Source organism: Octopus bimaculoides, chromosome 21, assembly GCF_046866305.1.
Source record: "Octopus bimaculoides isolate indiv1 chromosome 21, ASM4686630v1, whole genome shotgun sequence".
Classification (NCBI taxonomy): domain Eukaryota; kingdom Metazoa; phylum Mollusca; class Cephalopoda; order Octopoda; family Octopodidae; genus Octopus; species Octopus bimaculoides.
Genome location: NC_142948.1, coordinates 21,562,361 through 21,589,693, shown reverse-complemented (window position 1 = coordinate 21,589,693; position 27,333 = coordinate 21,562,361). Strand labels below are relative to the sequence as shown.

The following is a 27,333-nucleotide window of genomic DNA, read 5'->3' as shown; positions in this document are numbered from 1 at the left end:
ACATGTAATATGTACACATATATACATATATATATACATGCATACAGATATCTATACATATATACACCCATCACACACAAACACACACATTAGTCATTTGTTTTCTTATCCAAAACTACGTCAGAAGTACTGAATGGATCTTTATGAAATTTGGAAATTATATTCTATGTATAACGGCCATAACTCCCATGAAAATTCATATATTTTTGATGTTGATGAAATTTTAACCCGAACATAACAGATGAGCATTATTTGTAATTCAACGGTACAACAGTGTAAGACTACCCTTTCAGATATACTTACATTGTGATTTCTGCAATGTGGTGCATAAATTGTCAAGTAAATGAGACGCATCTTTGCCTCCACTGATTCACTTGCAAAGTGTTGAGTAAAATTATTTCGTTGCAGACCTCCTTTGGGTCTTTTTATTATCACTGCGACACACATAGTCCCCAGTTGGTAACATTGATTTCAAGGCCCTCCTAGATGAGAGACTGGCATTCCACTTAATGTCTATGTTCCATGCTGGCATGGATTGGAGAGTTATTAATGTAGAAATATGGTATCGTAGCTACTAACAGTTGAGGGTTGCGTAGTCTAGACGGCGTTTTTAGATTTCATTATTCTCTTTAACCCGGGCAAAGCCGGGTATTTCTGCTAGTATATATATATAAATGAGAATATGTGTCTGTCTGTGTGTGTGTGAATCCCTAAAACCTGAGAACTACACAACCAATTTCATTCAAATTTTACACATGCCTTACTTAAGGTTCCAGTTGTGTTTTAGTCAAAAAAAATTTTTAACTTCTTGCATAGTTCAAGCCCACAGCAACATAATATCTCCTCCACTATTTAAGTATTACGTGTCAAAAGTGAAACAAAAACACTCATGTCAAATACTTTCACTTTAAAAATGAAACTATTCCACTAACTGAAACAATCACATTTCGATACTCTAATGACAGATACTTTCACTTTAATGGTGTATATATATGTATATCTTTATAGAGAGAGAGAGAGAGAGAAAGAGAGATGTATATGTATACATATAGATGTATATGTACACGTATATGTATAGATATATATATAGATATAGATCTATATGCATACATGTAATATGTACACATATATACATGCATACAGATATCTATACATATATACACCCATCACACACACACATACACCTGCACATAAACACACACATTAGTCATTTGTTTTCTTATCCAAAACTACGTCAAAAGTACTGAATGGATCTTTATGAAATTTGGAAATTATATTCTATCATGAAAATTCCTATATTTTTGATGTTGATGAAATTTTAACCATACATATTATGCACAAATAAAATAATGTTTCTAAAATTTCTTCTTCTTAGAAGTTACTAAGACCCCTTCATGGGGACTTCACACCCACAATTTAGTCATTTTTCCTAAGCAAAGACGAATACAGTTGTACCATTGGAAGCTATAGGGTCACCCGATCATAACAGATGAGCATTATTTGTAATTCAACGGTACAACAGTGTAAGACTATCCTTTCAGGTATACTTACATTGTGATTTCTGCAATGTGGTGCATAAATTGTCAAGTAAATGAGACGCATCTTTGCCTCCACTGATTCACTTGCAAAGTGTTGAGTAAAATTATTTCGTTGCAGACCTCCTTTGAATCTTTTTATTATCACTGCGACACATATAGTCCCCAGTTGGTAACATTGATTTCAAGGCCTTCCCAGATGAGTGACTGGTTGTTCTAAGACATTTATTGATTGTAAATATTTTCTGCCCAGTTACCTATCGGTAGAGTGGTCATTTGCAAACTCCAGAGGCGACACTTTCATTTCCCTTTACTCCAAACGTCACACATTGTTGTTTCTATTGAGTCATGCCCTTCCAATTGCTATAGATCCATAATACATCTTAAAGCTGTACCTGTCACCTGTATGGTGAGGAATCCTACATTGGGGAGAAGTAACGACTAGGCTACGGTAGCTGACTGATTATCATGATCATTCGTCTTTTGCTTTCCTGTAGCTTTGCTCTCTTTTACAAACCCAGTGAACATACATATATTTCCTATTTTAAAGAAATTCAAACAATACATATTACACACAAGTTAAAAAGATTCCCAACAATTCAACTTCTCTGGTTGACATTAATACACCCACCACCAATAGGGGTCTTAACTCCCACATTTTAGAGCTCCATTTTTCAGGAGCAAAATCCTTTTTACAGGTTCCAGAAGACTGAAATTTTGGAATATGCGCATAAAGATCAATAGTATGGGATACATGTCTCATGATTAGAATTTTTTTAGGGTGTGTAAAGAGGGAAAGAACCCTCATGTGCAATTTTCATGAAATTCGAATCATATGTATTCCAGTTCCTTACAGAAAATATAACACAAAATTCTCATTCTTCAATTGCATGTAACTGTGATGACTTTCAAAAAAAGGTCTGGACCAACTTCCAGCTGTTCTTTCAGTTCACGACACGCATTCGGTTCTGACTGCTTTTGATCTTCCGTGAGCAAACGAGGCACAAATTTTGCTGCAACTCTTTTCATTCACAATTCATTGCTTGAACTTCATTGGCAGGAGCTCCAGGACAATCTAGTTATATCAACAAATTTGTCAATTGTTTGGCAATGGTCCTCCAATATTAGTTCATGAATTTTTGTGACGTTTTCATTCATTCAACAGGTCGATTGTTACCAGAACGAGGTTGGTCTTTAAGCGACAAATGATCATTCCTAAAGTGTGAAAACCCCTCATAAACTTCTGTTTTGTTCATGACAGTGTCCTTGTAAGCTGTTTGAAGCATGACAACTGTTTTGGCCATTGTTTTCCCTAGCAGAAAACAGAATTTTATGGAATCACACTGTTCCTTCATTTCAGCCATTGCAAAAATTGATGAACAGGGGAGAAGCACTGCAAAACAAAGGTGCACAAAGTGACAGATTGACTCCACAGGAAGCTGCCGGTCAGCAGACTGATGCCTGAGGGTCGCATCAACTAGCTTCTAGCAGTGGAAGCCTGAAATACAACTGGTTTGTCCCACAGAGAATATTTCCTGTTACTTCTGGGTACCTCCTTGTATCATCATCACCGTTTAATGTCCGCTTTCCATGCTGGCATGGGTTGGACGGTTTGACTGAGGGCTGGCAAGCCAGTAGGCTGCTCCAATCTAATCTGACAGCTGGATGCCCTTCCTAACGTCAACCGCTCCAAGAGTGTAGTGGGTGCTTTTTACGTGCCGAGGTAGCGGGGGAGGGGTATTCAGGTGGCACTGGCATCGACCACGCTTGAATGGTGCTTTTTATGTGCCACCAGCACAGGAGCCAGTAGGCGGCACTGGCAATGACCATGCTCAAATGGTGCTTTTTACTGTTGAAAGTTATCTCTACAGATTTTCTATAGAAATAAGAGCTGTAACAAGAAGTTACAGCATTTTGCATATGAATACATCTATGTAAACAATGCAATCATCATCAGCATTCATTTTCCAAGCTGGCATGGGTTAGACAATTTGGCTAGAACTGGTAAGCTGGGGAGCTACACTAGGCTCCAGTTGTCTGTTTTGGCTTGGTTTCTATGGTTGGATGTCCTTCCTAACACCAGTCATTTTACAGAGTGTACCGGGTATCTTTTATGTGCCACCAGCTTGGTTATCCTTTTATGTGTCACTGGCATGGGTGGCCATGATCACAATTTCATTGGGTGTATCTGTATATTTCAGGAGTTCTTGCTCCTTCTTCAGCACCACATCCAACTCATTAGCCATCCACGAACACATTGCTTAAATAGCTACCAAACATAGCAGTATAACACAACAAAGCTAGTTTTCTTTTTCTGATGGTGTGTGTGTGTGTGCACGTGTAGCAGATAATGACTGTCCATGATATGAAGAGAGATTCTGCAAGAACTGTCCAATCAGCACAGAAAAACAAACTTAAAGGTCATGTTAGGTGTATAGTCTAGTGGTTTGGGTGTTGCACTCATGACTGTAAGATTGTGGTTTCAATTCCCAGGCTGGGTGATGCATTATGTTCTTAAGCAAAATGCTTCCTTTCACATTGCTCCACTCAGCTGTATAATGAGTAACCCTGTGTCCCATTCAGAAGGATTGGAAATGGGTTATTTGTGCTCTGAGTCCAAGACTTTAGACAACTAAAGATCATGCGAATATTCTAATCTTATAAAAGTAACTACCTTTTTATAAACTTATCACAAAAAGTATAATCCTCTCAGGTATTTATATATTTAATCTATTTTTCTATTGTGTCTGTATATGTACACGTAGGTGGAAAACTTGCTCCGATCTTCATGAAAACCAGCACCAAGAAAAATGGTAAAAAATCTAAAGAATTGGAAACAGAAAAGGACAGGATGCGGCGTGCCTTTCTGATGAGTGGTCTGCCCGAGGAAGCTAAACGACAACAACAAACCATCAACAACACTGTGAATGTAGATAGTTGTGACCATGCTCCATTCCCCAGTGAAAACCATGTCCAGCAAATTGAACCAACAACTGAAATTAACCATTGGGATTTACCAGAAGTAAATTTACCATTAATTAAATTAGCACCAGCAGGGAACCAGTCCATTAAACCACCACCATGGAATGGATCTTTTAGTGTCATCACTGGAGCACATACACCGAATCCAAGAGTGGATCATCTGAAGGTTTGTGTTATTTTTAGCTCAGTGCAGCTTTCTCTCTGTTCCTTTCTCTCTCACCCTTACCTTTCCTTCTTCATTTCTAAACTACCACTCCTTTCTCTCTCTCTCTCTCTCTCTCCCCCCTTTACTCTTCTCTTTTACCCTTTTCTTTCCCTTAAATTCCTTTCTCCATCATTGTTTAATATCCACTTTTCCGTGCCCACATGAGTTGGATGGAATTTATTAAGGTAGATTTTATAGAATCAAATGCCCTTCCTATCACCAACCCTCAACTGTTTCCAAGTAAGGTAATATTTCCCCAATGACCAGACATGGTTTAATGGAAAATTGAAAATAAAAGACGCTCTATGACACTGATTTACTATCATGTGATATCAAATCAATGAGACACTAGTACACACACATACACACACACACACATGCACAGCAGGCTTCTTTCAGTTTTCATCTACCAAATCCACTCACAAGGTAGAAGACACCTACCAAAGGTGCCATCCATTGGGACTGAACTCGAAACTGGGGTTAGGAAGTAAATTTCTCAATCACACGGCATGTCTGCACCTATGATGATGATGACGACAACACTGATGACAATCATTATCCTTACCCTTTGCCATTTGTCTTCCATGCTGGCACTGGCAGGGGTTGGACGGTTTGACCAGAGCTGGCAAACTGTGGAGCTGCACCAAGTTCCAGCCTGACTTGGCACGGTTTCCAAGGCTGGATGCCCCTTCCTAATGCCAACCATTTTACAAAGTGTGTGCTGGGTGCTTTTAATGTTCATCCAGCATGAACGCTTATATGTGACACTGGCATGAGTGCTTTGTACGTGGCACCAGCATAACAATAATAATGATGTTTAGGTGCAGGCATATGTGTGTGGTTAAGAAGCTGACTTCACAGCCACATGTTTAATTCCACTGGCAGATGTTTTCCTCTTTAGATTGATCAATGCTTTTTTTGAGTGGAAATAGGTAGAACACAAGACTGTTTTCATGATATATATCAGTCTCAGTTCTGGTCAGGGGCTAAAAGACAACCACCATAGGAAGCAAAAAGGTTTTCATTCTTTTAGAATGTTCTAATTTAAGGTCTGTTTTCCATGCTGGCATGGGTTGGATGGTTTGACCAGAACTGGCAAGCTAGAGAACTGTATCAGGCTCCAGTCTGATTTGGCTTGGTTTCTACAGCTGGTTCCTAATGCCAACTACTTTACAGTGGCACAGGACTCTTGTAGGTTAATCTCTTTACCAGAGCATGCAGCCTTTTGTGTAATTATTATTTTATAATTTTTTTTTTTTTGTTTCGATATCAGAAATTCTCTGGTCACACTCCCCTCTCAGCATCTGAAATTAAGATGCTTCTTCAAGAAATTTATGCTGCTAATCTTGCTTATCCTGCACAACATTTCTATGATATGGCATTAAAAAGAAACAGGGTTGCTGAGAAGAGTGAGAAAATCTCAGCAAAGTTGGGTAAGTTATTCTTTTCATATGCCCATCCTCTTCAGACCACCTCTTGGTGCTCTGATACAAACTTTGTATTTTAAAGTGATTTAAATTAAAAAAATTTGCATCAGAATTTCATGTTCCAAACACCCGATTAATAATGACAAAGTTAATATACTGAATTCTATGTTATTTTCAAAATTAATTGACTCAAAAGTAGTGTGTTTCGACAGAAATATGGTAACTGCATAGCCCTCTTCATATACTGGTTCAGGCATTGTGATCTGTTGTAATCATCATTTGCTTGTTCCACCATTGAGGTCTTTGGCGATTGGTCTTGCTTAGTCAGGGTCCTTGTCCTCAACCTTACTGCCAAGGGTGGCCCTACTCAGAGTTTAGAACTCTTAGCGGCATCACTACAGAAGGCACCATTTAAAACTATAACTGGGTTAGTTGCAGTTTGATAACTGGATCCTGCATGTTTCATGTGCCACAGAGGAATGTCATGAAATCAAGTGTATGGGTCATTTCCTGGCAAGCTGAGGTCTGCCTTAAACAAATCCATGTAATTGGCACTTATGTCTTTCTTCAATGATGGGTCAGTGGTGGTAACTAAAGAGGTAGAGTTGTAATCATACAGTAAAACCCACCAATGTTTAAACATTCAGCGATGCTATCTGCATGGAATTAATTAACGTCTTTCTTTGATTATTTCTGTTCAATAAATCCCTTCTGAAAGTATCAAAACTTGATCTCATATTAGTTTTGACAATGACTCTTTTGTTTGTTTGATCAACTGAATTGACTGCTCATTGTATTATAGTGGAAATGGTTGAGTATATCTTAGATACTTTCCCTCTTAACATAATACTCTGACTCAACATGACAGTGTGAGTGGCTGTAGGTTAATGCTTTAGTGTTCAGATTATTCTGTCAAATGTAATGCTTTATCATTCACATTGTTTTTAATTAATCATGTATTATCTCATAGCTTTGAAATTTTGATGATGTGATGGTATATTTTTTTAAATAGCACTGAAGAGTAACAGTGATAAGCTGGGTTTGGCTGGTTTGAAAATAAAATGGGTAGCACAATTGGGCCAGATATGGCCATTTTAGATAACATTGGCATTTTGCTGGTTATGATGAATGTTCCAGTTGATCCAATCAGCAGAACAGCCTGCTTGTGAGATTAGTCCGCAAGTGGCAGAGCACTCCAAAGACACGTATACCCGTAACATAGTTCTCAAGCATATGCAGTGTGACAAGGCTGGTCCTTTGAAATGCTGGTACAACTCATTTTTGCCAGTTGAGTGGACTGGAGCAATGTGAGATAAAGTGTCTTGCTCAAGGACACAACACGTCACCAAGTATTGAGCTCATGACCTTACAATCATGAGCTGAATACCCCTAACCACTTAGCTACACACGAGTTTAAATGCTAAAGGATTAAGCAGCATTTTGGTGGTTCATCATCATCATTTCATATCCATTTTCTATGCTGGCACCAAGTTCCAGTGTTTGCTTTGGCATGGTTATCATTACTGGACGCCCTTCTTGACACCAGTCACCTCACTTCACAGTGGCACCAGTGCACTAGTGTGGTCACCAAGTAAGCTGCAAGACAAGATCCCTCAACTGAGTTGAGGATGCAACATTGAGAGAGGCGGTATTTGTGCCAGGTGTTGAAAGGTTAGAGTACGATTGAGGAACAGAAACAGGTGTCTTACCATACAGAAAATACATGGTTACCCCAAATGGAAAAGAGAGCTATTGAAGAGGTATCATCAAGTTACAAGGTGAATGAATTAAAGAGTGCAATGACATGGATTCAGGTTTGATCCCATTATGTGACACGTTGAGCAAATGTTTTCTACTTTGTGATTGAAATTTAGTAGATGGAAACTGTACAGAAGCCTACCATATGTTTGTGTCAGCATGTGAGTTTGTGTCCCTACATTTCTCTGCATTGTTACCATTTGGGCAGCAGTGATGATGGTTATGTCCTGCATAAGTTCAGCGGCTCAATGGTTCAACATTGCTAGGACATGGAATAAATACCTTACCTGAAAGTGAATAAGGGTCAGCACAGGGATGGGCATCTGGCCATAGAATACTGCTTGGATAAGTCTGTTCCAACCAAATATATGTTTATTTAAAAAAAAAAAAAGATGTTCCTTGTATTTCAAATTATAAATCATTATCTCAGAAAACACCGAACCTTATGAAAGGGATGACAGAGGACTGAGTTGTGTGGCGCATTGCTGTACTTGAGAAAACCTACCCACCACAACAGAATTGAGATCCTACAACCAAGGTGCCACATAAAAAGCACTGGTGCTAATTAAAAAGCATCTGTGATGGTGTCACATAAAAAGCATCCAGTACATTGTGGAGTGGCTGATGTCTCGACATTACATGGTGGTTGTAGATGAGCATCTCTGTCATACAAGTTAGGTTGTTCATTTCCAGTCTTCTGTGAAAAACCTGTCTGGCTGTGAGAAACATTACCTTGCTTGGAAACAGTAGGAGTTGGTGATAGGAAGGGTATCTGGTTGTAGAAATATCTGCTTCACTAAATTCTGCCTGACCTTTGCAAATGTAAATCAGTGGATGATGATATTAATTTGAAATGTCAGATAAACTTTTTAACCCTCTCAGACCTGGGCTCTGGTGCAAAAGAATAAATAGTTGCATATACAGCTCAAGAATAATGATTGCAGACAAACTAATGCACAAAATTGAGTGTATCTCCTTTTTCTATGTATGTCATTCAGTACCACTTTGCTGGGAATCTGATAGTAACAACTTTTAACCTATTCCTGCTGTAGTGGGTACATGGTTAATAAATATAGATTTTAGTTTTGCTTTGAAAAGTAAACAAAGTTGTTCTTATCATTGGTTACATTTCTCTGCAAATGGGAAACAAGAGCAATCTGACTAGTTTCTAGTATTGCTAAACCTTCAATCTATTGAGAGATAATTAGCTATTATATTGTATCCCAACTTGGACAGATTAACCTGGTCTGTTTACTTTGCATAGCAGTACATATGCTGACAACATAGATCAGTTAAATAATTACACTACACATAGAAAAGACACATAGAATTATATATATATATATATATATATATATATATGATGAGCATCTTTCAGTTTCTGTCTACTGAATCCACTCACAAGGCTTTGGTTGGCCTGAGGCTATAGTAGAAGACACTTGCTGAAGGTGTCATGCAGTGGGACTGAACCCGGAATCGTTAGGCTGGGAAGCAAGCTTTTTACCACACAGCCATGCCTATGCTTGTATTGCATTTTTATATTTCTTAAATGACAATTTTTGTGGTGTCTTATGCTAGAAACTGGTAAAGAAACTGTGAATACTGAAGAAGCTGATGGTGTCACAGAAAATCAAAAGGGTAAGAGGAAAAGCAAGCGCAGCTTAAGTCGTCGGAAGTCTAACAAGAAAGATGCAGATCCTGATCTGAAAGCTGATTGTCAGAAACCAGAGAAAAATGATGCCAATTCTGAAGAGAAAGGTGAGTAAAATTTTTTTAAAATGATTTCTAAATAATAAGGTTTGATAGGAAAATACAAAATTTATCTAAAAATAAACATCCAGGTTTCATTTCAATTCTGGGCCTAATACTATGAGGAACTCTGCTAAAAGCACTCAAGGACCAAATTGTGGTGTTAAACTAGGCTATAAAATAAGCTTGCAGCTTAAGAATAGGAATGATCCCTTTTTTGGGCTTCTGTACAGATTTACAAAATTTTACTGTCTTTCATCAGCCCAAGGTTTTAGCAAAAGACATTTGCTCACCATACCATGCATTGTTATTGAACCTAACATTACATAGTTATTAAGTGCATACAAGCACAGACCCATGCTTGAGATGGGAATGATTAATACAGAAGCATACTTGGGACCTTTGTTACCTTTAATGGAGTTCGTCTTAAAGCAAACAAGCAGGCTAAGTCTCTAATTTAAGGATATCTCCCTCCCTCCCTCCCTCTACACAGTTTCTATCTAACAAATCCACTCTTGAGGCTTTTTTTGGTCCAGGGCTATAGTAGAAGACACTTGCCTAAGGTGCTGTGGTTGTGCAATGAACATTTTAATCACATAACCGTACTTGTACATAATTGAGCTGATTTTAAAGCATAATATGAAAAATTATTAGTTTAAAGGTGCAGGCATGGCTGTGTGGTAAGAAGCTTGCTTTCTAATCACATAGTTCTGGGTTCAGTCCCACTGCATGGCAGCTTGGGCAAGTGCCTTCTACTATAGCCTTGGGCCAACCAAAGCCTTGTGAGTGGATTTGGTAGACGGAAACTGAAAGATGCCTGTCATGTGTGTCCCACTACCGCTTGACAACTGATGTTGATGTGTTTAAGTCCCTGTAACTTAGTGGTTCAGCAAAAGAGATTGACAGAATAAGTATCAGGCTTAGAAGGAAAATAAGTGCTGGGGTTGATTCATTCAGCTAAAAATTCTTGAAGGTGGTGCCTCAGCATAGCCACAGTCTAATGACTGAAACAAGTAAATGATATAAGAGAAACAAAAAAAACTATGACTTGAAAGTTTTAATATAAACACTTGAAAATTTGAGTTTCCAAATAATGAAACCAAAAATAGTTTCCTACAGATTTGGTATTGAGGGTTAAAGAAGGCCAAAAAAAAAAACAAAAACAAAATGTGAATGGTTATTTACTTATTTCTGATGTTATTTTATTTCCAAGTCTGTGATATTCTGTGGACTGAAAAATACCAACCACTTCATTCCTCTGAAGTAATCTGCAACAGCAGCAATGTGAAGAGACTGAAATCTTGGCTCTTGGATTGGAAACAACGGACTGATCGAGAAGCGAGGAAATTAAAGAAGTTGTTGATGAAACAGAAGAAATCTAAGAAGAACAAAGGCAAAAACCATTGTCTTCATTTCATTTTAATAATTCTGTCATTGTAACTTATTTTAGTAAGGTTCTTGTGAAATCAAGGTTACTTGCTTTTAAATTATCATCATTTAATTCTGTTCTCCAAGCTGGAATGGGTTGGATAGTTTGGCAGGAGCTAGCCAGCTGAAGAGCTGTCTATGCTCCATGTCTGTTTTGGCATGGTTTTTATAGCTAGATGCCCTTCCTAACACCAGCCATTTTACAGAGTGTACTGGGTGCTTTTATGCAGCACTGCATGGGTGCTTTTATGTAACACTGGTACCCACAAGCCTGCAAGATTAGAAACGCTTAACTGAAGAGGGATGTAGGGGACATACCTGACATATCTTCTCAAGCAGTTTCGGTCCCACATCATCCCCTCTGTGAGGCCCAGCGTCTGTGTTTGATTTAGACACGGTGTATGATGGATTTTGCTTGATAGAGAGCAATATTTGATTTAGACCAGTGATGTCTGATGCAAACTAATATACCAATGCTGTTTTAACAGAAGCCAGTGATGTTTTATATAAGACATTGGTCTATTATTGTAACATGTCTGAAGAGAAGAAAAAAGAAAACGGGTTTGTGAGTGTAAAGAGGAAACCTTTGTATCACATCTAAACAGAAGAGTGAAGAAATTTATTTCAATATTCTGTTATATGATTTTTATATGAGAAATTATATATTTTATATATTATGTATATTTTTTATATGATGAAAATAAAATACAACAAAGATGATAATTACAGGAATTAATTAAAAATGCCTGAAAGGATTTAATAAATCTGTAATAAGAACTAACTTGGCTTGTAACAACCTGTCTGACTTATAAAGCCTAGAAAACAGATGTAGGCATCGTGGTAGTGATGGTGGTGGTGAAGTTTTCTTTTCCTAATTTGAATATGGATTACGTGACACCAAACAATTTATTACACTGAGGAACAAAATTTCAATTTTTATTTTGTTTTGTCTTTGATCAGTAAGTGTTATTTCCTTTTTGCTTCTCTCTAGAAATTGAAGGAAATGACTAGTATTCTCTTCAAACTTTGCTTTTGTGACCAATTTTCCATTTCATTTCAGACAGATTCAGTGCTGAGGTGCTGAAGCAGAAATATTGTTATAGCAAATATTCTGCTCAATACCACAGATTTGTTTGTCAGTTGCTTGACCTTAACCACTCGAGCATGTCCCTTAATGGCTGACAATATCTCTGGTCATGAGCAGGAGTAGTGGGGGAGCATCATAGCCATGTGTTGAGAGGGATTCTTTAGGGTTTGAATAAATGTAACAAAAGCAAAGTTTGTAGGAAATATTAGCCATTTTTCATACTTTCTAGGGTTAAGCAAACATGGAAATAACAGTTGCTACCCAAAGACAAAAATCGTGTTACATAGCACATTTTATTATATTTACTTCACATAGTTAACTATAAATACTTGACAAAATGTTTTATAATTACTTGACATAGTTTATTATACTCACCTAACACTTTTTACTACAATTATTTAACATAATTTATTATTGTTACTTACGAAATCTAGTAAAATTACTTAAAATAATTTATTTTTATCTCTTTTCAGAGGAGGACAGTAACTCTATGTTGTCATGGAATGATGATGATAGTGATTTTGCTTTATCGCCAAGTGAAAGTGAAGATGACTCTCTGTGTAACACAAAACTTCTGACTGGTCCTCAAGGAATTGGGAAAACAGCTTCAGTTTATGCTTTAGCCATGGAACTTGGTTATCAGGTTGGTTTCACTTAGCACACAAATTAGTTGCAATACATGCATCTGTGTGTGTGTGAGTGTGCGTGTGCATGTGAGTGCATGTGTGTAGGCATGGCTGTGTGGTAAGAAGCTTGCTTCCCAATCACATGGTTCTGGGTTCATTCCTACTGCCTGGCACCTTGGGCAAGTGTCTTCTCTATAGCCTCAGGCCAACCAAAGCCTTGTGAGTGGATTTGGTAGATGGAAACTGAAAGAAGCCCATCATATATATATATATATATATATATATATATATATATATATATATCCTGTAAATAATAATATTTTATATATGTAAAGCTTATAAGTGATCACCATGCATTGACTAATGTAAATAGTCTAATATTGGGGCATATGGAAAAAAGAAATGTTTTCTATACATGTGGAACTTGAATCTACATCACAAGTGTGCTACCATTAAGAACTATAAGTGCTTCAGTCAATACACAGTGATGGCTTATAAAATATTATTAGTTACAGAATTGTAAAACTGACACCAAATCATTATAGAAAACACGCATGTATGCTTGTTTATAAAAACAACACTGTGAAATTATAGCTCTGAAATCTGATGGAAAGAAGTGAGGAGGTATGTTGGTGTAAACATGAGGTGTGGGTTCAAGTCCCACACATACGGAAAACCCTACTTTTTCTGTCAAGGGCTTATATGTCCCAATATTAGACTATTTTCCTTAGTCAATGCACAGTGATCGCTTATAAGCTTTAAGCTTATAAACAATTAAAAAAAAAAGTCCTAGGATCAATTTGTTTGACTAAAACCGGTCAGCATGGCCACAGTCAAATGATAAAAGATTATATATACATATATATATATATCATCATCATCGTTTAACACCCATCTTCCATGCATAGCTAGGGCGGTTGACAAGAGCCGGCCAGGTAGAAAATCTACCCAGTGCTACTGTGTCTGTTTTGGCAGGGATTTTACGGCTAGATGCTCTTCCTAATATCAACCACTCCACAGAGTGAACTCCGTGCTTTTTACATGGCACTAGCACAGGTGAAGTTAGCTTTGGCATGATTTTTGCAGCTGGATGCCCTTCCAAACACCAACCACGTTACTTTTAACTTGGCACCAGCACATGCAGGACCACCAAGTAACTCACAAGACAAGGAATTATGAGAGGGGCAGGGGCATTTGAAGAAGGGAACATATGTCAGAGGATGAAAGGTTAGAGTGTGACAAAGGGACAGAGAGAAAGAAGCAGGTGTCTTGCCACAACAGAGAGGGGCGTTAGATGAGGTGATCCAGTATCAAATGATGAAAGGTTAGTGTAACAGGGAAATAGAGAGGCAGAAATAGGTGTCTTGTTAATAGAGGAGTTACATGGTTACCCAGTGAGAGAGAGGTACAAGAAAGAGGCCAGAAAGAAGTGTGCTGATGTAAAAGAGATACTTGGTTACCTAGTCAGAGGAAAAACAAGAGGAGAGAGTTATCAAAGGGAAATAGAGAGAGAGTGGGAAACAGTAAAAGTGAAAAAGAGAGCAGAAGAGAGTTAGTGTTAACTGTTGGGAAAAAAAGAATACTGAGTAGTGTGAATAAAGACAAATAATCTATTTTTTTTGGTTAAGTCAGTCATCTCTTGTTACTCTGGTCTTTTTTTTTTTTTTTCCTGTGGGTGCTCAGGATCTTCCTTGGTAACCTCACTGCTGCTGGTGCTTTCAGTTTCCATGTATGAAATCTACTCAAAGGCTTTGGTCAGCCTGGGGCTATAATAGAAGATGCTTGCTGAAGGTGCCACACAGTAGGACTGAATCCATGACCACATAGTTGGGAAGCAAACTTAACACACATCCATGCCTGTACACACACATGCTTCTATACATGATTATGTAGTTAAGTTTGCTTCTCAGCCATGTGGTTTCAGGTTCAGTCCTACTGCTTGGCATCTTGGACAAGTATCTTCTATAAACCAGGCTGACCAACTATAGCACTTATCCAGCGTACTTATTTTAGATCACAAGGGAATTAAATCCCTCATATTCTATATATATATATATATATATATATATATATATATATATATATCCCCAACTACGCGAACCTCTTCGTTGGTTATGTTGAGGCCCAAATATTCTCCAGTTTCACTGGTCCTACTCCCGAATTATACGGTCGGTATATCAACGACTGTATCGGTGCCACCTCACTCTCCCGCGAACATCTCGACTCGTTCCTCTCTTTCGTTCAGTCTTTCCATCCTGCCCTCCACTTCTCCTGTACTGTCTCTGACACCTCTGTCCCCTTTCTCGACATTTCGGTCAGCATCCTCCACTCCGCCCTTAGCACCTCCATCCACTACAAACACACAGACTCACACTCCTATCTCAACTTCTCCTCCTCCCACCCTAGACACACAAAACTTTCCATCCCCTATTCCCAATTCCTCCGTCTACGCAGACTTTGTAGCGACAGCCATGACTTTGAGACTCAGCCTCAACTCATGGCTCACCACTTTAGCCTGCGTGGATATCCACCCACCACCATCCACACCGCCCTTGCCAGAGCACGTTCTGTGGACCGTGCATCTGCTCTCTCCCCCCGAACCCGCCCTGCCGTTTCCCGCCTCCCTTTTCCCCTCACCTACCATCCCACCACCCTACCCCTCCAACGCTCCATTCTCCGAGCTTTTCGGCGCCTCCAGTCCGACCCCTCCACCTCCCACATCTTCCCTAATCGACCCCTCCCCTCCTTCAAACGAGCCCACAACCTACGGGACCTCTTGGTCCACAGCTTCTTCCCCAACCCAACCTCCCAACCTGGCTCGTTCCCCTGCTCCCGCCCACGCTGCCGCACTTGCCCTTACCTCTCCAACACCACCCTCCTCACCAGCACCCATCACCGACTCCTTCACCTGCACTTCTACCAACATCATCTATTGCCTCTCCTGCTCTCTCTGCCATTCTCTGTACATCGGACAAACGGGGCGCCGCCTGGCCGACCGATTCGCGGAACACCTCCGAGACATCAACGTTGGCAATGACACCCCGGTGTCACGCCACTCCTTGCAGCAACACCTGTCTGTGTTTGGATTGTCCATGCACAGGGGCCATCAGGATTCCCTTTTGCGCCGTGAACAGGGATTAATCTTCTCTCTTCGCTCCTTTGCGCCACATGGGCTCAACTCCCCTCCCCTCTTCATCTAACCCTCTCCTCCTGTCTCTCTCCTCCACCCTCCCTCCTACCACCCATCTCTCCCCCTCCCCCACCTCCCCTCCTGCTCCGACTCCTACTTCTTTGTACATCTCTTCACCTCTCTTCACTCCTACTTCTCTTCCTACTTCTCTTCCCACTTCTCTTCCTACTTCTCTTCACTCCTACTTCTCTTCACGCCAACTTCTCTTCCTACTTCTCTTCACTCCCACTTCTCTTCACCCCTACTCTTTCTCTCTTCTCTCTTACTCTCTCTCACTCTCTTCTCTCGTACTCCCCCCTCTCTCACTCTTACTCTACACTCCTACTCTCTTACTCTCTCACTCTCTTCTCTCTTTCCCTCTCTTTCACTCTTACTCTCTACACTCTTACTCTCTCACCCTTACTCTCTCACTCTCTTCTCTCCTTTCCTCTCTCTCACTCTCTTTCTCCCCCCTTACCCCTCTTCCCTCTCTCTCACTCTCTTCTCTCTCACTCTCTTCTCTCTCACTCTCTTTCTCTTCCTCTCTTTCTCTTCCTCTCTTTCTTCCCCCATACCCACCTTCCCCCTCTTTCTCCCCCCCCCATACCCACCTTCCCCCTCTTTCTCCCCCCATACCCACCTTCCCCTCTTTCTCCCCCCATACCCCCCTTCCCCCTCTTTCTCCCCCCACACCCACAATCCCCCTCTCAATCCACCTTCCCTCTCTTATACTCACCCTCTCTCCTCTCTTCCTCTCTTTCTCTCCCCTCCCATATCCATCTTCCCCCTCTCTTACATCCACCTTCCCCTTCCCCGTCAACACCCCCTCATAAGCTCATCCCACCACACCCCAACACACTCCTACTCTACCTTCCCACTCCACCCCATCCAATTCCTTACACCCACCACCCACCCCTACCCACAGACCCCTACCTCTACCCCACCCTCAGCCTAACCCACACTCCACCCATGCCTTCCCCACCTCCCAACACCCTCACATCACACCACACCAATACCCTCGCATCACACCAAGCACACACTACAACTGACCAACTCCTTTCTCCCTTCCCCATTTTCACACTACATAAGTCAAGATCACCAGCATTCTATCTCCCACACACAGCCCCTCATTCTTCGATCACCGTTGTTATCTCCCCCTTTTCTTAGCTCTCCTGTAAAAAGAATTTCTAACTTCCGGTCAGCCATTATTATGATTGACCATTGACTGAACACTATTCAATTTTTTTTCTCCGTGTTTTTCTCCTTGTCTCCGTATTCTTTCTGTTGAAGAGCATAACTCGAAACGTCAAAGGCTGTCCTCGTCTGTTGTTGTTTTTTCGTATATTCTCCCATATATATATATATATATATATATATATATATATATGAGAGAGACCCCTCAGATAACCAAATCCTTGTGAGTGGATTTAGTAACTGAAAAAAAAAACCCATTGTGTGTGTGTGTCTCCTTGTCTTGATGTGATGATGAGCATTGCTATCATACATGCAGTAGGTGTGTGTTTCCAATTTTCTATGAAAAATATCTTCCATGGGAAATATTACCTTCCTGGAAACAGGTAAGGGTCAGTGACAGGAAGAGCATTTGGCTTTAGAAAATATGCATCAATGAATTATGTCTGACTCATGCAAGCATGGAGAAATGGGCATTAAACCAACAATGATCCTAGCAGTGATGGGATATATATTGTAAATAATTTATTTTCTTTGTAGGTCTTTGAAGTGAATGCTTCGTCAGTTCGCAGTGGGAAGAAAATCTTAACCCGATTACAAGAGGCCACACAATCTCATCAAGTCAGTAAAGACAAATCTGACTCGACTAACCTTCCTCAGCCTTCAACAGGTAAAGTTTTTTAAAGATTTCACAAATTCACTCCCCTTCTTATTAATTCTCAAAGTTTTCTTTAAAATAAAAGAAAATCAAGAACAGATTAACTGAAAAGAACTTCCGTTTAATGTCACAATACCTTTAGTTCTTTTAACCAAATGGATTAATATCATGGCTATGCGGGTAAGAAGTTTGTTCTGTTGCCACATGGTTCTGAGTTCAATGTCACTGCACAGCACCTTGGTCAAATATCTTCTAACATGGCCTTGAATTAACCAGTACCTAGTGAAACAATTGTAGGAGTGCTGTCATGATATACTGCTTGCCTTCAATTTCTGATGGAGTTACAAACTGCCACCAGGACATACTAGTCTCCTCCTCTGCTGCAATTAATTTCAAATCTCTGGTGTCTATTAATGATTTGCCTGTCCATTCCTTGAGCTTGTTCCTTTCCTCTTCCACAATTCCTTTTAAAAATGGTCTTGACAAGGCCTCTAGATATGACATTACCATCTCATCTTTCTTTTTTTCACTGTCGTGAGGTCTTCATGGGAGAGGGGATTATATGATGCTGGATGGCCATTTGTGATGTAGTCCAAATATGAGATCCTTAATATGTATAACATCTCATTTCCATCTCTCTCTCTCTCTCTCTCTCTCTCTTTCTCTCACTCAATCTTTCTCATATATTATTTTTGGTTGTCTACCTCTTACCTATCTTTTTTTTTGAAGCATCTCTTCCTTCTATGTGTCCCTCTTTAATAAGGTCTCCTGCTTTCTGTCTCTCTTTCTCTGCTGGGAAACTCTATGTGCTTGATGTTTTCAGGACAGGAACCAGTACATGCAAGAGTCTTGTTCTTCATAGTGTCGTTTAGCATCAAGTCAACTCTGATTGTGTAGAACTAAGTGGAACCAAAGTGGTCTTGCCTTGACAATTGTATTGTTTATTTTTTGGACAGTCTGTCTAGGATTACATTACCCAATGTCTTCTTTCACATGGGTGTAGTTATTATTCTTTATCCCTTACATTTGCTTTCTTCCTTCAGGCCTATAGTCCAAGATACCCTCCCTCCAGGACTAGCCAATCTTTTATTCAGATACACTGTATCTAGGTCTACCTTCTACAGTGTGTCCATTCACTTTCTGAAATGATAGACAAGGCTGTTGTTGAACAAGTCAAATCTGCTTCTATAGAACTAAGGTCAAAGACATCCTCCACCCTTGTAACCTTCCCATCTTTAATCCAGACATAATGCACCTAGGAATCCATTATTCAATGTGTTCTTTTTGTTATTGGCCTGGTGATATTGTTTGTTTCTTTTTATGGCTAGTTTTCCATGCTAGCATAGATTAGATGAATGAGTATGTTATTGAGGTATTGTTTAACAGCAGGATACTCTCCCTGTTGCTAACCCTTACCCGATTTTCAAGTTAGGGCTGTTTTATTTCACATATTTTCAGGGGCTCAAAGTTAGACAATTTATTGACAGGAGAAGAGGTAACAACACTTTATAGCTCACACTATTCAGAGAAGTGTAATTATAAACAAATACACATGTACATGTGTGTGTGTATTCAAAAAATAGACTCCCTCAAATGTCAGTGGGAGTCTTTAGAAGTAGTAGACAGTTTCTGTTACTTATGTGACCAAGTTAGTAGCACTAGAGGTTGTTCCGAAAGCATAGCTGCTAGAATAAGAATAGGCCGGGCAAAGTTCACAGAGTTACTACCTCTGTTAGTAACAAAGGGCCTCTCCCTCAGAATGAAAGGCAGATTGTATGATACTTGTGAATGAACAGCTATGCTACATGGTAGTGAGACATGGGCTGTGACTACTGAGGACATATGAACGCTTGAAAGAAATGAAGCCAGTATGCTCTGCTGGATGGGTAATGTCAGTGTGCATGCATGACAGAGTGTCAGTGATTTGAGAGAAAAACTGGGTATACAAGGCATCAGATGTAGTTTGCAAGAGAGAAGACTGCTCTGGTATAGCCATGTATTGTGTATGAATGAATACAGTTGCATTAGGTGGTGCTAATCTCTAATTGTAGAAGGAACATGTGGAAGGGGTAGACCCAGGAAGACATGGAATGAAGTGGTGGGAAAGGATATACAAACAATGGGACTCACAGAAGAGATGACTGGGAACTGAGACACTTGACGATTTGCTGTGCTTGAAAAGACACGTCCACCTAAGTAAAAGTGTGGTTGTCCTTGCATACAAGATTGTCCCCTTGCATCCTTTTCCAGTTGAGCATTCCTAGGCTCATAGGTGCTGGTATCACATAAAAAGTACCTGTACTGGTGAAAATGTAAATGCACCTGTGCCGGTGCTGCATAAGAGCACCCTGTACACTCTGTAAAGTGGTTTGTGTTAGGAAGGGCATCCAGCCGTGCTAAAACAGGCATGGATCCTGGGCAGCTCCTGTCAAACTGTCCAACTCATGCCATCATGGAAAACAGACATTTCATGATGAGATATATATATAGATCGTTGCCAGTACCCCTGGACTGGCTCTTGTGCGGGTGGCACATAAGATACACCATTTTGAGCGTGGCCGTTTCCAGTACCGCCTGACTGGCCTTCGTGCGGGTGGCACGTAAAAGCACCCACTACAATCTCTGAGTGGTTGGTGTTAGGAAGGGCATCCAGCTGTAGAAACTCTGCCAAATCAAATTGGAGCCTGGTGTAGCCATCTGGTTTCACCAGTCCTCAGTCAAATCATCCAACCCATGCTAGCATGGAAAGCGGACGTTAAACGACGATGATGATGATATATATATATATATACATACACACACACACACACACACACACACATGAGAAGTTACCCAAAAGAAACCAGAATTTTGCAATATTGTTTTATTCACTTAGTTTTATATGTTTACACTTTTATCACCTTCAGAGTATTCTCCATTTGAAGCAAGGCATTGGCCCAGATGCATTTTCCACTGTTCGAAGCAGTCCTGGAACTCTTTGCAAAGTGATGCCTTTTAACGCCTCTGTGGTTTTTTTCTTCACTTTTTCCCCATTTGCAAAAACGTTTTCTTTTGAGGACTTTTTTCATTCAGGGGAACAAAAAAGTAGCAGGAAGAAAGATCAGGCCTATAGGGAGGGTGGGTAAGTGAGGTCATGTCATTTTTGACATCAACTGTCCTACACTCAACATGGTGTGTGCAGACACCTTGTTGTCACAAAACCACCACTCTCCACTTTGTCAGAGGAAGGCGTTTTTGCCTCACCGTGTCTTGCAAATGCTTCAGAACTTCCATGTAAAATGTCTGGTTAACAGTTTGACCAGGAGGAACAAATTCCGTGTGGACAATTCCTTTCGCATCAATGAAACAAATCAGCATCGTCTTGACATTTGACTTCACTTGACGTACTTTTTGGGGGCGTGATGACATTGAATGCTTCCATTGACTTTATTGTTGCCTCATTTCTGGGTCATAGTTGTGGCACCGGCTTTCCTCACCAGTGATGGCCTTCATAAAAAGGTTCGGCTCAACTTCCAACTGTTCTTTCAGTTTATGACTCGTATTAAGTCGTGACTGCTTTTGATCTTCCTTGAGGAGGCGAGGCACAAATTTTGCTGCAACTCTTTTCATTTGCAATTCCTCTCAAAATTCGTTGGTAGGTGCTCCAAGATACACCAGTCATATCAACAAGTTCATCAGTCCTTCAGCAATGGTCCTCCAAGATCAGTTCATGAATTTTCATGATGTTTTCATTCATTCAGGAGGTCAACAGTCGCCCTGAACGAGGTTGGTCTTCATGTGACAAGTGACTATTTCTAAAGCATGGAAACCACTCTTAAAGTTGTATTTTGCTCATGGCAGCATCCTTGTAAGCTGTTTGAAATATGACAACAGTTTCGGCTGCCATTTTCCCAAGCAGAAAACAGAATTTTACAAAAGCACACTGTTTCTTCATTTCAGCCATTGTAAAAATCAATGAACAGAGGAGAAGCACTGCAAAACAAAGATGCACAATGTGGGAGTATGACTTCAATCGCAGCCTCTGGTTGGTAGACTGATGCCTGAGTGTCACAACAAGTTGCTTCTAGCAGCAGAAGCCTCAACTACAACAGGCTTGTCCCACAGAACATTTCTGGTTACTTTTGGGTACCCCCTTGTATATGTGTGTGTGTGTTTATGAATTTGTGTTGCAAGATTCCTGATATGTGTTGAAACAGATATTGTTGTATTTCAGGATGGTCATTTTTTTTCTTCCAAATAAACACACACACTATATATTCGTTCTTCATTTGTTTATTACTCTTCTTATTTTAACTCATGTCCATTGTCTGGAATTCTTTCATCACACACCTGTAACCTCTTCAGTGACACTTTCTGTCCTTGTATGTAATATCTGCTCCACTTAGTCCATTCTGTTCTTCTAGACAGAAAGTGTCACTGTAGAAGTCATAGATGTGTAACGAAAGGTTTCTGGATAAGGGACATGTGTTAAAATAAGAACAATAATAAACGAGTGAAGGACGAATATATAGTGCATGTGTTTATATGGCAAAAAAAAAAGAATGACCATCTCGAAGTACAATATATATATATATATATATATATATATATATATATATATTGGGAGAGAGAAGGCAGATAATGATATAAATAAAACCACTTGGGCTTGATATATAGAGAAAACAAAGAATGAAAATATTCAGATAAATATTCATGTAAACAGAGATAGATATTTATATATTAACAGAGCAAACTTACACAGAGTTGAAAGACACAGAAAATTAAGGGGAGAAGATATGGTATTACAAATCCAACAACTGTTTCTAGGGGCTTGGAATTACTTCATAATCTTGGCACATGTAGTTCGCAAAACGTCAAGGATAAGCACCCAGTAGTAAAAGCATATAAACATTAGGTAGATCTGGCCTCCATCTTCAGGGTGGAGAGATGAATATCTATATCTTTATATATATATATATATATATATATATATATACAGGCGCAGGAGTAGCTGTGTGGTAAGTAGCTTGTTTACCAACCACATAGTTCCGGGTTTAGTCCCACTGCATGGCACCTTGAGCAGGTGTCTTCTACTATAGACTTGGGCCGACCAAAGCCTTGTGAGTGGATTTGGTAGACAGAAACTGAAAGAAGCCTATCGTGTATATATATATATATATAGAATAAGAATAGCCTGGGGAAAGTTTAGAGAGCTCTTACCCCTGCTGGCGACAAAGGGACTCTCACTCAGAGTAAAAGGCAGACTGTATGACGCATGCGTACGAACAGCCATGCTACATGGCAGTGAAACATGGGCTGTAACTGCTGAGGAAATACGTAAGCTCGCAAGGAGTGAAGCCAGTATGCTCCGTTGGATGTGTAATGTCAATGTGAATACCCGTCAGAGTGAAAGTATCTTGAGAGAAAAGCTGAACATTAGAAGCATCAGTTGTGGCGTGCAAGAGAGACGATTGCGCTGGTATGGACATGTGGTGAGAATGGAGGAGGATAGCTGCGTGAAAAAGTGCCACACCCTAACAGTTGAGGGAACCCGTGGAAGAGGTAGGCCCAGGAAGACCTGGGCTGAGGTGGTGAGGCAAGACCTTCGTACATTGGGCCTCACCGAGGCGATGACTACTGACCGAGACCTTTGGAAATGTGCTGTGCGTGAGAAGACCCGGCAAGCCAAGTAAGATCGTTGCCAGTGCCCCTGGACTGGCTCTTGTGCGGGTGGCACATGAGATGCACCATTTTGAGCGTGGCCGTTGCCAGTATCGCCTGACTGGCCTTCGTGCAGGTGACACGTAAAAGCACCTACTACACTCTCTGAGTGGTTGGCGTTAGGAAGGGCATCCAACTGTAGAAACTCTGCCAAATTTAGATTGGAGCCTGGTGTTGCCATCCGGTTTCACCAGTCCTCAGTCAAGTCGTCCAACCCATGCTAGCATGGAAAGCGGACGTTAAACGATGATGATGATGATGATATATATATGTATATATATATATATATATATATATGTAAGAACGACAGTGCGAACCCAAAAGGAGAAATGGTGACGAATGGAAAAACAGGGCTCCTTTCATAAAACGAGTCACACGGTCGAACACAAAATATATCGAATGATATAAATATGTTATACTTCGATAACATAGTGAATTCGTAAATGGCCAATAAGGAAGACGATAGAACACAACCGATAGAGATGAATAACAGAAATATTTATTGTGACATTAAAATGTATGTCTGTGTGAGTGTGAATGCGACGTAATGAAAACATAATAAAAGACAGGCGTCATATAAAGAAAAGAGTGTGTGTAAGTGATACATGTATGTGCATGCGTGATATACAGCAGATATAAAAGGAGTCAGTAACACATATACGAATTTGCCAGTTCTTAGAGTACACAATAGGAACAGTCTGTATGTAAGAAGTTGAAGCGTGTGGGGCAGAGCGATCACTCGTCGTGATGTTAGGGCTTCCATGCCAAGCCGGGTTCTTGTATACAGATGTTCGTCGCAGGCTAGGTTCTGGTCTGTTGTCCATCGTGGCGAAAGTGAATCGCACAAACAGAGTTAGAAGTTCTGCAGTAGTTTTGGTTAACTGCTGTACGTAGAAATCATGTTGACGATGTTGGCGACGTCGGTGGCAAATCTTGTAGTTCGTAGTTGACGATGGTGGTAGTCGTAGTTGTACGAAGCTGTTGGTTGTTGTCGCTGGCTGCTGCTGCTGTGTGGTACACGAAACAAGTCTCTAAGAGAACTGAACCGAGACAAATTTGCCGGGTATAATTTAGTCTATTTAACCCTTTCGTTACCAAACCGCCCAAAGCCGCCCGAAAAAAATTTTGGTTCATGTGACCAAGCCGCCCAAAACCGCCCGTAATCACCTATTCATATTTAAATGAGAATATCTGAGCAAATCTCGTTAGTACATTCGTGAAAACACGTGATTATTTGTGTAAACAGTTCAGCTATAGTTTTGTACGACGATCAACATGTTTTTTTAATTTTGTGAATTTTGGGAGATTTTTTTCCAAATTTGTTCCTGTTGTGTTTTCAAAGTTTGTAATCCTGACAAAAAAATGGATACGAATTTTATTCTGTCAAGCAGCGAGTCAGAATTCGAAGGATTTTCCGTTGAAAACCTTGATAAATCTAACTCTGTAACCGAAAAAAAAAAAGCACGTGGTATTTGATAATGAATCTGAGGTTTCATTTTCCGAAAATGAAAGCAGTGAATCCGAGAGCTCCGATGATAGCGATAAAGATAATGAATTAGTACCTGAATGGAGTGAAAATTTAAAAACTCCTTCTTTCAGTGATTTTTCTGAAGAAACTGGACCAAGTCACAGTCTTACCCAGGAGAGTAAAGCTTTAGACTATTTCTTTTTGCTTTTTCCGATGTGCCTATTTGAATTGATTACGGCGGAAACAAACCGTTACGCTAAATGTAAACAAAGCGTAAAAAAGGATAGTTTGAGGTTTCCCATAAACTTGAATGAAATTAAAGCATATTTTGCCATAAATATTATCATGGGCATTAGAAAGTTACCTAGAATAACAAATTTCTGGAGTAGTGATGAACCCTTTGGCGACGAATATGTCGAGTATAATGACGAGGATACGGTTTTTAAAATTGACTCAATATCTACATGTAAGAGACACGAGCAGTACACCAGTACGTGGAAAACCAGACTTTGATCCCTTATTTAAAATAAGACCCCTCATTGACTGTGTTCAAAGCACATATAAAACAGTTTATAGATAAGGATATGGTGGGCTATAAAGGCCGAGTGCGTTTTCAACAGTATATGCCAGGAAAGCGCACAAAATGGGGGATCAAAGTTTGGAAAAGATTTGTGAATCAAATACTGGGTACTGCTCTGGATTTTAATTTTATACTGGCAAAAGAGACAGTAATAAATCCAGTAATGTGCACAACTCTTCTATAATAATATTTTGTTGTATACCCAATTGAATATTAGCTAATAACCCATTTTCTATAGCGATGTTTGAACAAAAATTTAAATAATTTTATATTTTGTTGAATTTACCTGTATTTACCTGTAATTAAAGTCACTTTGTGACAAAAATTTTGGTATAGAATTGGTTGAGAACCTTTCGTTAATTTATCTTCCAAAAATCACATTAATATGTTGATAAATAAAAAAGTTAGAGTTGTTTAACGAAACCAGCCTAAATTTATGATTATGTTAGAAATTAATTGAAACACATAAGGGGTGTAATTTGGTTAGAAATATGGTAACGAAAGGGTTAAAGCAAAATAGGGGCTCCAGAGAGGTATTAGAAAAGCACTATCACGTGACCTTATTAAGGGCTGTGATTGGTCAGTTTGCGTTCTGGCGGGAACAGTACGAAGCAGTTGCCGCTTCAAATAATAATTAGTCATGTGATGACAGGGAAAGACGTTTTCTACTACGCCCGAACTTGATTATATTTATAACAGCGAGAGAAGATGGCTTCTTTGTATATAATGGCGATCGAGATGTTAGTTTCACTACATATATATATATATATATGTATGTATGTATGTGTTTGTGTTTGTCCCCCCCAACATTGCTTGACAACCGATGCTGGTGTGTTTATGTCCCTGTAACTTAGCAGTTTGGCAAAAAGACCGATAGAATAAGTACTGAGCTTACAAAAAATAAGTCCTGGGGTCAATTTGCTTGACTAAAGGCAGTGCTCCAGCATGGCTACAGTCAAATGACTGAATCAAATAGAATAAAAGAATATATATATACATACATACATACATACATACATCAAGGAATTATGAGAGGGGCAGGGCATTTGTGTCAGAGGATGAAAGTCAGAGTGTGACAAAGAAATAAAGAGACAGAAGCAGGTGTCTTTCCACAACAGAGGGGGCAATTAGAGGAGGTGGTCCAGTATCAAATGATGAAAGGTTAGAGTATAACAGAGAAACAGAGAGGTAGAAATAGGTGTCTTGCTATAGAGGAGGTACATGGTTACCTAGTGAAAGAGAGAGAGGGAGGTACAGAAAGAGGCCAGAAACAAGTGTGCTGATGTAAAGGTGATACTTGGTTACTTAGAGGAAAAACAAGAGGAGGGAGAGAGTGACCAAAGGGAAAGAGAGAGAGTAGGAAACAGCAAAAGTGTAAGAGAGAGTAGAAGAGAGATGGTGTAGTGCTTTGGTATACTCACAAGTAACAAGAATATGAACATAGAACCTGGTTAAAAAAATACAGAATGGGTGTGGATGGTGGGGTGTATAGGGAGCAGTGAGGGCAAGAAAGGGGATTGGAAAACAATCATAATGTATGAGGAGGAAATGTGAGGAAGAGAAAGATGCAATTAGAAGAGGAGTTGTAGTTTGATTTCTTAGGGTAGAGAGGGTGAAAAGAGTGTTGTTACATGTGAGTGGGACACAACTCTTCTACACTCAGTTTTGTGGACGGGTTTTCCCTAGGACCTCATATCGCCAAGCATCTCGGTCTACTGTCATTTCCTCTATGAGGCCCAACATCCTAAGATCGGTCCTCACCACTTCATC

The 27,333-nt window shown here is 39.8% G+C and overlaps 1 protein-coding gene across 4 annotated transcripts in view; it reads left to right on the top strand.

Annotated features, from left to right (window-relative positions):
* The window catches only part of LOC106870293 (ATPase family AAA domain-containing protein 5), an 89,223-nt gene that overhangs the window by 28,998 nt on the left and 32,892 nt on the right, over window positions 1-27,333 (top strand). For all 4 annotated transcript variants that reach the window (XM_089338917.1, XM_089338919.1, XM_089338918.1 and 1 more), the window contains exons 6-11: window positions 4,301-4,683; window positions 5,996-6,155; window positions 9,486-9,665; window positions 10,870-11,049; window positions 12,645-12,814; window positions 17,698-17,827. In XM_089338917.1, the coding sequence (XP_089195043.1) occupies window positions 4,301-4,683; window positions 5,996-6,155; window positions 9,486-9,665; window positions 10,870-11,049; window positions 12,645-12,814; window positions 17,698-17,827 (1,203 nt within the window). The remainder of the gene's footprint in view (window positions 1-4,300; window positions 4,684-5,995; window positions 6,156-9,485; window positions 9,666-10,869; window positions 11,050-12,644; window positions 12,815-17,697; window positions 17,828-27,333) is intronic.